The 13,170-nt window shown below is 37.1% G+C and overlaps 1 protein-coding gene across 1 annotated transcript in view; it reads left to right on the top strand.

The window, feature by feature from the left end:
- Positions 1–8,010, top strand: part of ATP6AP1 (ATPase H+ transporting accessory protein 1) — a 46,796-nt gene extending 38,786 nt beyond the window's left edge. Inside the window, exons 9-10 of the mRNA XM_088521910.1 lie at positions 3,102–3,339; positions 7,261–8,010. Of these exons, the coding sequence (XP_088378036.1) occupies positions 3,102–3,339; positions 7,261–7,470 (448 nt within the window). The 3' untranslated portion in view covers positions 7,471–8,010. The remainder of the gene's footprint in view (positions 1–3,101; positions 3,340–7,260) is intronic.
- The last annotated feature ends 5,160 nt before the right edge of the window (positions 8,011–13,170 follow it).

Below are 13,170 nucleotides of genomic sequence, written 5' to 3' on the forward strand. Positions count from 1 at the left end.
CTAGAATATATCAAGCCTAGAAGGCTTTAAAAAGATGATCACCTTGCATGCTAAAGACACACCCTCTTATTTGTGTTGTTTTATGTTGAATTATCTCTTCATTTCAGAGACAGTCGTGACTGTCTCATAAAGTGTTGTCTGAACTGTTCCAGTGCTATTTTAGTCTTCTGTTACCATAATATTACATAGCACACAATACAACTAATAAGACATACCCAACAGAAACAGAACGATTCATTCATCTTATCATGATTCAGGAACGCTTTATTCATCTTGTGTATTCCAACAATATAAATTCTCAAGAACTTATTCTAAAACCCAGAGAGATATTTCAGCCTCTGTTTTCCCCTTCCTCTTCACTTCAACCACATTTCTTTTTCAACGTAACTCCTTAGTGGGTTTGCATTCTGCCTCAGTAAACAGGGTACAAACAGTACAAAGGACAAAAAAGTGGGAAGGAGCAGAGAATAGAGCCATGAACACAAATTCATTTCTTGCAAAGGCCAGTACAGAATCATAGAATCATGTTTCTGCTGAGTATATCTTATTAGTTGTATTATATGCTGTGTAATGTTATTAGTAGCTGGGCAAAGCCTGCTTAGTATTTCTCCAATTACGAAAAGTACTTGACTGTTTGAGTTCCTTGTAGTGTATAGAGAATTGAATAGAATTAATCCAAGAACTGTGTTCTAAATTCTTTTGCATAATAGTTGTGATCCTCTTTGACCTTCGAAACAGGAGAGATTCCAGCTAACTTCCTTCTTGATAACTTCTCAGCTTATAGTGAATTGTTGCATGAAATGATGACTCATGGTGGGTGGCATTTAGAGTTCCTGTAGTCCCTAGTTCAAAGGGAGCCTGGCCTATGACCGGGAATAGTTTGTGCCACAATACATGAAGTAAGCAACAGCAGTGTGCCAGTTTCCTTCCTGTATTGGCTGTAATGTTTGATGTGAACACAGCATGTGCTATAAAAACAAGAGGTGTTTACAGTTCTTCTCATAAAATCTTTGTCATCTTTCCTCCCCTTGTCATTTATTTGCTGTACTTTATTTGTTCTATTTGCTATCCATTCATCTAAGAAAATATATATTAAATTATATGAAATATATGAATCTTTGCAATTTTAATGTGTTATTTGTAATTTAATTATAGTATATTAATTATCAGTTATGTCTGCTTAAGTATGTGTTTGCTGTAGACCCTTGTTATCAGTTATTTGGATAAAATGCTGAGGATGAAAGCCTGGAATGTTATGTTAATCTTGCTCAGTTAATTCACTGCTTAGCGTCTTAATTCTTATAAATCTGTAAATAACATAAAGTGTAACTCTAAGTCTTAGGTGCAATGTGGAGGACAGCGTTCATATGAAGGTCACTTCTGACCATACTCCACACTCATAGCCTTATAAGACTTGTTTGTTCATATTGGTAAATCTCCAGAGAACTTCCTTGTTTACCATTTTGCTTATCTTTTTTCACAAGGGCAGAGAATGCACCTAGAAGCAGTGGTTGGCACAAACATTTAAATAAATTTCTTTGTTTTTATAACTGGCATTGTCTTAAGGTCAAAGATACTCAGCTAATGCCTATGACATCGCTATTTATACACCACAGAAACTTGGTTCAGATTATGCAGTACCTCAGGAGAGAGGCCTTCATTCCCTGATGTAGAGATTACTATATACTTTAATTTATATAACTTTAGCATTACAGCAACAGAATATTTACTTATAAGTTTCGCTGAATGTGCATTAGATATAATTCAAGTAGATCTTTTTGTTTGTGATGACTGTTTGCTGCTGAAAGATATATGAAATGGACTGCTTAGAATCAATACATCAGAAATGCCATGAAAAAATCTTTTCCTAGCTCTAGAATTCCTAGGTTTTTGAAACTCTCAAGAATTATGAAGCTACATGAACCAGAAGCCACATATATTTAAAAATGGATCAATTACTGTGAAGAACCTAACCTGTCAAATTTTGATGCTACTTCTAATGAGCATTGTCTGTGTTGAGCTTAGAGTCATTGACAGTTATGGAATATGTTATGGAAAGCAACTGATTTAAATGAATGAGCAGTATTCTATAATGTAGAATATTTATTAGATATATCCTATAGAATATGTAACATTCTATGTTGTGCAGCATTTGTAGATGGTGCTTTATTTTCAAATTTATTTTAATTGCATTTAAATACTACCCGACAATTCACATGTAGTGCTACCCTGAGTGGATAGATATTTTAGATAGATAGACTTTTTTTTTGAAGAAAGCCTACTAAAAAGATTCCTGTCCTGAATTTTTAGTGCTTACTAATTAACAAAAAAAAATCTAGCACACAATATAGCAATAAATAAATAAATCAAGTAGCATTTAAAAGTGTTAAGCAACATATAATTAGGAAAAAAAGTGTATAATTTCCTAAATTATTTCTATGTCAGAATATTTGGAAGATGCTTATTTTGAACTGATAGCAACATGTAAATAAACTCCATGATTATAAGATATTTGAAATTGATGCACTCTTGCACACATATAGACCTTTGCAAAAAGAGACTATATTTAGGAAATTGGGGCTGCCAGTGCACATACATATGTTCCTAGTGAGAGAAAACTCTGTCTTCCGCTGTAAATCCAGATGTTTGCAAAGCCAAGGAAGAATTGCAACAATAAATCAAAATGGTTATCATGCCTTTCCTAAAAACATTTTTTTTAAATCCCATAAAATTTTTATTGAGTACTGAAGGTCTGATGACAGTCTTTTAGATTCTGCTGCACTGATTATAAACTATTAGTAACTCATGAACTGTTCTATTGGTGGAGGCCCTTGAAGAATGAAAGTACATTTACTTGATAGTTGCCTGACTCAGCTGTGGAAAATAATTGCTTATAAGCTGAAACTCTAAGTAGTCATAAAGTAACACATTCACAAAGCCTTTTCATTTATGAACTGTCCTAATGATATAGGAAGTCAAAATGTCAGCTGTCGTGTATGTGGCTAGTAATAGTGAATCTTTACCTGCCATCTGTACTTTATCAAATGATTAACTTTTTCCTCCTGCCCTTTTTGACTTTTTTTTTCCTGTTTTCTTTCTAGATTTGTATTGACCAACATGTTCTATGACGTCTCAGCTAGAAACTGGTCCACTTTAAAATCAGTTGAGATTGTACAAGATGACTATAAGTTTGCTAAGTTTAATGTTTCTGTCATCTCTGCTCCTGCAGAGTATTCATTTCATTGCCAGCTGGTGGGAACAAGCAATCTCTATCCTGCAAGGTTGATTCCATTTAACGAGGAAGCAGAAAACTGGGATGTTTTCATTTCAAGCTTCCAAGTGAGTACACATCACCATTTCAGAGATAATTTCAAGAACTGTTATTTGATATTGTAGGTACTGAATGACATACATTCATAATGCCCTTACTTTCATTCCAGCCTGAAGGAAAATGCAAAAGAAAAGCTTTCCCCCTAGGTGAGCTATTCAAGAAGGGGGAAAAGAGACGGCAGTTGTTGAACAATAAGAATGTGAAAGCACAGCCGTGGGGAGAAAAAAAAAAAAAAAACTGTGAAGCTGTCCACGGAAAAGAAAAACCAATAAAACCAAATGTGCTTAATCAGGCAAAGAATGACTAAGTCCCCATGCCTGTTTAATGAATTGGGCTGCTGTTGGAAACATGGACCTCTTAAGTGGGTGGCTTTATGCTGCTTACTTTGTTTTCATTTGATTTCTTTGCACTTTGTTTACCTAGGAAAGTACAGCTTAGTGTGGTTATGGTTTTCAAGAACACAGAGTGTCTGAACTCCTACAGATAGAAACAAAGCCCACTGTAATTAGATTTAATGGAAGGTTTGCCATTGGCATCAATTGGGAACAATATTCCGTCTCACATGGCGCAGAGACAAAGCAGTTTGCTCTTCTTTGAATGAGATACACGTTTTCCAAATATGTAATGCAGCAGTAGAGACTACATATATGAGGTGTAAGTGATTACTTCTTTATTGTTTTGAGTATTGATCTTTATTTAGGAGGAACACACCAACATTTATATCTTCAAACACACCAAGGGATCTCTCTAATTAGCAAGATCATGGAAATGACAGTATTCCTGTCCAGTATTTCCAAGTCAGCCTCTATTTGCCAGAGTTAATCTGATGCCCATGTTGACTGGATAAAAATGCTAATATAGTTTTATTTGTTAGATACCAAACCGAATTTTAGTGACCTGTATCCATATTTGGCATTTCTGCTTAAACAATGAAAATCTCCAAGAAACATCACTAGTTTTGGCATTTATCTTCTCTTGCCATCCCCTACACACACTATCAGAATCAACAGAAGAAAGAATGCAGAAATCCACAGATTCCAAGATAAAGTCCTGTTGTTTTTGAGAAACTACATAGCAGTAGGCACCAATTTTGTGAAGGTTCTTCCTGATGCTATTTCTTATGGCAAGGCCTGAAAAAACAATGAGTCCACATGACTGTACTTCGCCTAGCACACTCTCTGAAGTGTGAAGCAAAGCCTTTGACATCATTAGGGACAGGGACTATGAAGAGTCCACTTACAGCAATCTATTAGAATTTCTACGCACAATGATACTGTTATTTTCTCAAAGCTTAGAAAGAGATATTGCACCATCTTGAGCAGGCATTCTTTCGTCAGGGTCTAGATCAAGAACAGAATGAACAGGACTCCCAGCTTCCTTACAATTTTGGAGAAGCAGCTTTTGCTCTCAGTTCCTCTTGGGGAAGGCCTCTCACACTAGATCTTCACCATGAAACACAACCAGAAAATTTCTGCTCTAATCATTTCTCTTGTATGAGCTTAAGTAAAACTGGAAAATCACCATTTGGGGCCACTTTTTAGGCCTTATCTGAAATAGAGCATGCCTTTCTAGATTCCTTTCACTGATAGATAGTTCAATCCCAATTATCGCAACTCAGTCAGCTGAGATATTAATCTTTGTCCTAGAATGAAGTTTGCAAACCCCCAAGCTCTGTTGCGAGATAAGAAAGTACCTGGAATGTGCTCAGTGACTACAGAACTGCAGGCAGCACAGAATTTGGTAGCTGACATGGAGGAACTTGTTTTTCATGTCAATGTTAAGCAGTGAATCAGAAACCAAGTCCCAGTGCCAATCTAGCTGGTACACTTGAACTTCACTAGTTTGGCTCCTGAAAATAGTTATTAACAAATATATATATACATAACAGATATTAGAGGCACATAGTACTTGCACAGCTAAGCCTTGCATAATTTATTCCAGATTTTTTGGGGCTAAAATATTTCTAACATCAGTAATTAGATGTAGTGTACCTTTAAAAGCAGTGAAAGAACAGAGATTTTGCTTAAAGATGTTATAAAAATAAAGTGCTGTGCCAAATCCCATAAAAGAGAAAAAAAAAAAAAGAGGAAATGCAGACTGTTGTAACCAAGAAAAATGATGCTGGTCAAAGTACTAAAATTAAACCCTCTACAGGGCAGAGGTCTTTATCAAAAGATATTTATATGCATAAAAGTTAAAGGACCACATTTAAGTATTTCTAACTTTCCATAGGTAAAAATGCTGCTAGAAATCACATTTTTATCTCTCAGCTGGGATCTTGCACCCCCACAGAAATGATAAAGCTTTAGGAAAAAAAAAAAAAAAACAATAAAAGAACCCTTAATATACTTCATCTTCTTCCTAAAAGGTAGACATAGCATTTTAAGAATGTGCAATTAAAGCTTTCACCTGAAAAGTTCAATAGAAATAATTCTGCTTGGGAAAAAAAAAAGGCAATATTTCTGGCTCTAAATTCAGAAGCAGTAAATCCTTGCTAAACCAAATAGACCTGCTAAGTGCCGCAGAGAGTTCTCATAAATATAGTAACAAGATCTTATTGTTTTTCAGATATTCACTCTGTTCTGTGAACCAGAATGGCGTAAATCATCACCAGCTTTTTTTTTTTTCTTTCATAAATGGCTTTTCATGACTTCTATCCATGTTCTCAACTGCTGTCTAAATAGTGGCTTAACCACTATTAGGCCTTAGTAATCACCTGTGTTCTATAAAATTGTGTGCAAATAGTTATCCAAGCCAAAAGTTTTTTTCTTATAGTGGAAAATAGTGCCTTATAGTGGAAAACAGACAATATTTGCCAGTGAACCTCCATGATAAGACTTGGAGAGATTCTTGCAAGAGGCCCTGGAAAGCTTGTATGGCCAAAAATTATCTACCTGTGTCCTTATATATCTATCTGCACCACAGTGCCTGCATAGCCTCAGACTAGTCCTGCATATAATAAAACTTTGTTAATCAGCATTTTAGAGGGAATAACGGCATCATTCTTAATGTATGCATTGCATACACATGGACTGTAAGGTGCCAAAGCCACAAATGAATGCAAAACTGAAGGGCTTAATGAGATAGCATTGTATGCAAGCCAAAGACTGATGTCTTCACTGTTTGCAGCAACATTTTCCTTGGAAATACAAATTCTGTTTTATTACCACAAAGCTATTCAGGTTATTCACCATAAAGCAAGGAATAATCAGCGTGTAGGAACACACAACAATATAAATACATGATCTTCTGCCTCATCAATTATTGATTGGCGAGGAGAGTGATTTAAATGAAATAATTTTATAGAAAACAATTTTAAGGTTTATTAGTGGATTTATGATGTTTGATGCTTTCCTTAAGCACACATTTCAAACAATATGTAAATACATAAGCATACCAACTTTTTTATTTTTATTTTGAACTGATTTAGGAAAAGCTCAGAAGCATACCCAAAATCAGATTAACTCAGACAAACTCAGCCATCGATCATTAAATGTGTTTTAAAGTAGGCTTCAAGAGTTTTGCTGTTAAAAATCTGCTGCTCCTTAAAAATTTCAGAGTATTTCAACAAATGTCATGATTTGGAAAATCTTAACTGATGTGTTTGTAAGTGCTTTGAGTTTCATAGTTGTTCATTGAGCTAATCTGATTTCACATGCCATTTGGAACATTAGTTTTTTAAAAGTAGTCTATATTTCTGAGATGGGAAACACAACTTTGCTTCTGTGCTCTGCACAAGTAACTCATCCATCTTCAACTTTCTGGGAAAAAAAGGGGAAGATCACTATTGAAAAGATTTGATTCTGAGTCTTTCTTAATGGTCTGGGTGTGAGTAGTTAACAGGTGTGGATTTTGTAACGGCCAAATACATCCTGAAAGTAGGGTCTGTGCTGTATGCTTATCTGCACTTACACTTTTTTCATTCTCAGCTTCAAGGCTTCAACATTGAAAACAACCTATTTTCCTATGCAAGTGACTGTACAAGTTTCTTCACTCCTGGGATCTGGATGGGCTTGGTGACCTCCGTGATTCTTCTGTGGATCCTGGCCTATGGCATCCACATGATCATGCAGCTCACAACAAACAGCAGATTCGATGATCCCAAAGGTCCGGCCCTTTCCGTTCCTCAGACAGAATAGGAGTGGACTGAATTAATGCATCTTCAGCTTTTCCTGGTTTGATATTTACAGTTTTATAATCTTTCTACTTTATAATAAATGTTACTTAAAGAGATACTGTAGCAATAGGAAGTAGGAAGGGATAATTAAGACAGATATAAAAAGGATCCTTTTGCTTAGCAACAGTAATAGTTCTATGTTTTAGTTTTGTGTTAACGAACATCAGTTTGTTAATAGTTATCTTTGTTAAAACTCTGAGATTAGACTGTAGAAGTTATTATGCTGTCCAGTTATTAGAAAGACCAGTGCGAATATTTATCAGATTAAATATTATTGTCAAGGAAAGGATATCACAACAGAGCTACACTGGAAGAATTTATAAATTATTTATTCAGTAAGGCTATATATTGAAACCATTAAAGTCTCTTTAAATCATCTTTAATAAGCATAGCATGTTAACGCTACAACTTAAGAAACCTGAACTGTGTCTTCTCAGTTTTTCTCCTGCAAAAATAATCCAGAAATGCAGTGAACTAATAAAGTACAAGTCATTAAACCAAATGATCTTGGAAAGTTTTTTTTTTTTTTCAAAATATATCATGTTATTCAGATGTGGTACCACAGAACAGAAGGGGTAGACCAAGGTTCATCCTCCCTCTAAATCATCTTATTCCTCTGATAATTGTGCTGAGTAAGACTGACTCAAAAGCTGGTTTTGGCCACGGGAAGCTGATGGAGTTACTGATCAAGATAGGTCCCTGTGCAATCACTAAGTTGTATTTACCATCATAATAATTTATACGGCTCTTCAAGGTCATAATCAGTTACAGTGCAGACCTTAAATAGGTATGCACTAAATAGGTAATTTTCTTAATATTCCTCCTTTTCCAGATATCATTGGGGTAGTTTTGAGGTTAGTACAGAAAAAAAAAAAAAAAAACACACAAACGTGTGTGTGTGTGATTCGAAGAAATCCTGTGCTAGTGTACTGATAACAGCTGAACATATTTATGATCCCAATGATTTCAGAAACACATTCAGAGCATGCTGAATTCTCTGACAATTAAAAAAGACATCACATCTTCTCACTTGGCAGTCTGACTACAGAGTGAATTACTAAATATTTTGAAAAACTATTTGCTGTCACAGAGAATGAAGTGTTCAATGTCTGTCAAACGTTATCAATCAAGTCATATTTTGAGATAAAATGACTTTTTTGGATTCTTGTCATGTTAATTTTTGATTTGGAAGAAAGGGAAAATTATTTTCAATTACTTTATTATTATTTTGAAAGATATAAAAGGATATGTGAAATAATAAAATATCATTTCTAGTCTTTCTTCTGCAATATTTTGATATGACTGCACTTGTTCTATTAGTTAACTAGTTCTATTAGTAGTTAACAGAATAAAAAGACACCAATTGGTACATGAATTTTTTTTTTTGTGATTTTGACCCATGCCATAGGACAATGATACAGAGGAATGATGTTCAGAGCCAACTACCTACCTAAACCAAAAATTATCTCTGCCCATCATTCATGGATGTCGTATTTTTATTATGCAGTCAAAGAAGTAAATTAATGCTGTCTGAAGCAATTCCTCCTGAACTGCTCGATCCTGACCTGGAAAAACAAAAGGGACACTGGCAGGAAGATAGGATAGGTGACTCCAGTGTTTTAATATGTTTTTCTAGGTGTTATTAAAAACCTTGAGGAATACTGTAGTTTGAGCTACACAAGAATGTTATATTAGGAAGGCACCTTTTCTTTGCGAAAAATAATTGCCAAGGGATATAACTGGACTTGGTTTATTAATTCCCTTTTCAAAGCAAGTTATTGGAATGTGATTTAATTGAAAATTGATGTAATGGTAGTGTAACTGATATTTAGAAGGGAAGAGGGGGATAAAACAAGGTCTTGGCTTGTAGCAAACAGCTTTCTTATGACTTTTATATAGAACCAGCAAAATATGAAACAGATTTTGTTCAGTAGTGATGACATGCAAGAAATGAAGAATTGCTGCACCATGAAAATGCCACTGAGCTCAGTATGGACTCAAGAACTGCTGTGTGCAGCAGCAGGCCAAGCACAGCCAGTGTCTAGCAGTACTTCTGCAGACCTCCCCGCCGGGAACCCCTGAAGCTCACAGGCTTCCTTAGGCAGGATCTGTTTTCCATGGATTTGTCCAACTGTTCTAGTCCCATGGCGCTGGGGATGCATGTGCCCTCCCTTCCCTGCATGGAACAGGCTCTGGGGAAGGAACCAGGGCTTCAGGGAGGCTGTACCATAGGAAAGAGATTGGCGGGGTTTTTTTGGAAGATACCAAGCTCAGATAAAAGAGATGTCTGTTGGACAGGCTTTCCATTGGTGCAGCAAAACTGAAGCTTATAGAAAAGCACTGGACTGAATCTGCTGTGTTTAATGCTGTGCTTTCTAAGGGGAAAGGGAAGGTGGGATAGAAGCTCCTTGCATCCTGGGGCAGGCCAGCACTCTGGGGACCTGGGCATGTCCCTGTCTGTCACACGTGGATGACCCAGCTGGTTCTCCGGGTCAGGGCTGCAAGCACTGCTTGAACCAAATGCCTTTGCCAGCCCCTGTCCTGTGCACGGCATTACCCTCCAGCCCAAGACGAGGCCCTTGTTACTGATTTCAGTAGGGTTCTGTTCTCCATTTTAAAAAGGACCTCAAGAAATTCTAGAAGGATGGTGCATCTGATTATTTTTGTTCACCAGAAAAAGTCAGAAACCTGTCAGAGGCCTCCTAGGTCTGTGTACATCTGTTTTCATAATTCAGCTTAGTCGCAGGTATACTTGTTAAAACATGCCCGTTTTGGGAGGTGTTCCAACAAGAATATTAACTCTGCCTGGGAGATGTGAGACTCTAGGGCTTTCTTGGGAGCTTGCTGAAGTCGCCAGAAGTATTGCTGCTTACTTCAGTGCTTACTTTAGCTTATAGCTCTACAAAATGCAAAATAATTTAATAAATACTGGGCTAGGGAGAAAGCAATAGCTAAAGAAGCAGTCTTTTTTTTTGAATAAATAAGTAAATAAAGTTCAATTAGAAAAAAATAATCAGCTACTATCAAAATTACAACACAATCTGAAAAAATCAAATTAAGTGTGAAAAATCATTAAGATTAAAACAGGCAAAAACCCAAGCCAAACCAAAAGAGTTCTGAACCCATAATGTTTAGTAATTCAAGGTATTTCCTCACCATGCAGTAATGATCACTTTGCTGGCGTGCAGCGGGGAAGGAGCTAGAACCTGAAACACCTGCCTCCTCCTGCCACTACCTATACTGCTCTGAGTGTGTTTGTTTCTCCTCTTGTGCAATGGCCTCCGTCACAAACCACAAGGAAACCCAGCAATGACTTAAGTTACGTAACAGCGGTGGCATGTCAATAGGGAAGGGAGATGTTATGTAGATAGTAAAGGGCAATGTCATGCCACCTGCCACGGGAAGACTCACTGAAGTACCTTTTTCCTTCTCTGCTTCAGCATGGCCTGGTAGATAGTTAATATGCAAATCTGAATCAATCAGCTAGATTAGGCAGTGTCCAGCCCTTATAGGTCTGTGTATATGAGAGTAAGATAGAGCTGCTGAAAAGAATGTCTGACAATAAAAAGCTAACTCTCAGTACAGAGAGAAGAAAACTGAAATTTGGATGCTGTTCACTGCTGGCAAAAAGACTAGCAGTAGTCTGAGCAGATGATGATTATGGGGCAGAAAATGTAATGGTAATTTTCTTTCATCAAATGGGGTGGCAAATGATCCATAGCTGCATAAGAATGAGAGGAGGGACAGGGAGTCCTTTTCCTGACGGCTATTTTTCCTCTTGGACCCCCACAGTAAAAAGGAATGAAATGTTCTCCTGAGAAGGGCACTGAATGAGAAAACCAACTGACTGTAGGGCTGGTGATCAAAGCATTGGAAACTTGAAAGGAAAAGTCAGGAGAGGAAGAGTTTGAAGGAACATCCCTCTGTTGCTTTCCAAAGGCTGTCAGGGAGCTAGTGAGTATTGCTCAGTCACGCTCTGCCTGAATTTGTGCTAGAAAAATGAACCAGAAATAGGATTCAGGACTATTTCTCCTTTCAAGTTTCGTTCTTATGAGGCTTTCAAGAGCCAGTAAGACCAAGAAGAAGGTAACATGGATATCTAATAACTTTGTTGGATCTCCAATAGGAAGGGCACAGATGAAGACATGCAGCTGCAATACACGGTGGCCAGGAGGTTTATAGGATTATGTGAAGATTGTTCTTCTTGCTCTTACTCCATTCTGGAGTGTCATTAAAACCTGCTTGTTTCCTGTCCTTTGATTTCAGGCAGCAAAGTGCTGTCAGTCTCCTGCAGCCCTTTCAGACAGGGAGGGCTGCTGCCTCCAGAGCCTTGTGGCTCTGAGCACTCTGTCTCTGAAGCTGTGATAAAGGGGACCCAGCGATGAGGGCCTGACTGTCACAACAGGCCCCCCTGCAACATCCTGCAGTGTGTTGGGTTACAATAGGCAACAGATTTTTTTTTCCTGAAACACTCCTTGAAGTAGCTGAGGACTGCAGCTGAGTGGAAAAAAAATGTAGGAGCAGTATTTTGAGAAATCTGTACAGAGGAAAAAGAAGGAAGGAGACTGTTCAAACTTTAAAATTCTGTTCAATAGAGGAAAATACTCTGATGGCTAATAATCTTCCAAGGAAGGAACTTGATCTTCTTCTATTTGCTAATAGAAGTTCTTTTCTCTAGCCAGTATATTCCCTATCAAAATTAAAGCAAAATCAAGGAGGAGAAAGTTGTTTCTTCAGAACTGAGGTTTCTAAAGGCTTAAAAAATATCGAAGTACAAGAAAAAAGAAAAAAAAAAGAAAAAGAAACAGGCTTCTTGCCAAGGGGTGGTTCCCTGCTTCTTTGATAAATAAGTAGTCTCTCACTTCCACTGTATGGGCCAGTGTCTTTCTTGGTCTTCCTGCCTGTGTGGGTGGAAGGGACACTTATGACAGTGCCGGAGCCCAAGCCCAAAAGCAGATCATCTGCTGTTTTGCATATTGATGTCCCACAAATGAAGTGGCTTCCTATTCTTCACCACAACTTTTTGTATGGCTCTTGTTTGAAAACAGGTTGGCTGCTCTAGATTGGCTGGATTTCTCTATAACCCCAGGACTAGGTATGTTCTTGCATTATTATAAATGAACTTCATTTTATACTCTCCTGTGTATCATTCATTATTGCCGTGTCAGAAAATAGTTTACAGAATCAACATATCTTTTCTGCTTCGCAAATGTCAATGTGGGTGTCCAGTGGAAGACTGTGAAATCTGTCTCCAGTCTGTCTTCATCTTCCCTTAACTGGTTGTCTAGAAGCAGCACTGAATGAATGATACACAGTAACCTTGATATGCAGCTTTCTTTAGGCAATGAAAACTATGCAAGACTTTTTTTTTTGTAGCATAAAATAAAACACTTTTATAGAAGTACTTTTGGATGGAGGATTACTTAAGCACTTTTGGATATAATATTAAAATTTGTAATTTGAATTGTAATTTTCTGTGCCTTATTTATTCTATATATCCTATGTATGTTGCTTTTTCATTAATAGATAGCAGAGTGATCAGTTAAGCTGTTTAACAGATGCCTTTGGCTGAAGCGTCCTGGGACAATATGAGATCTTACTATCCCTATCTACCCTGCCTGTCATTCGTGTGTGCCTGGGCTTCTGCTGTGCATCCAGTGTG

This window comes from Tinamus guttatus, unplaced genomic scaffold (assembly GCF_059628265.1).
Source record: "Tinamus guttatus ecotype Peru unplaced genomic scaffold, ASM5962826v1 Tinamus_guttatus_pri_ptg000138l, whole genome shotgun sequence".
NCBI classification, from domain to species: domain Eukaryota; kingdom Metazoa; phylum Chordata; class Aves; order Tinamiformes; family Tinamidae; genus Tinamus; species Tinamus guttatus.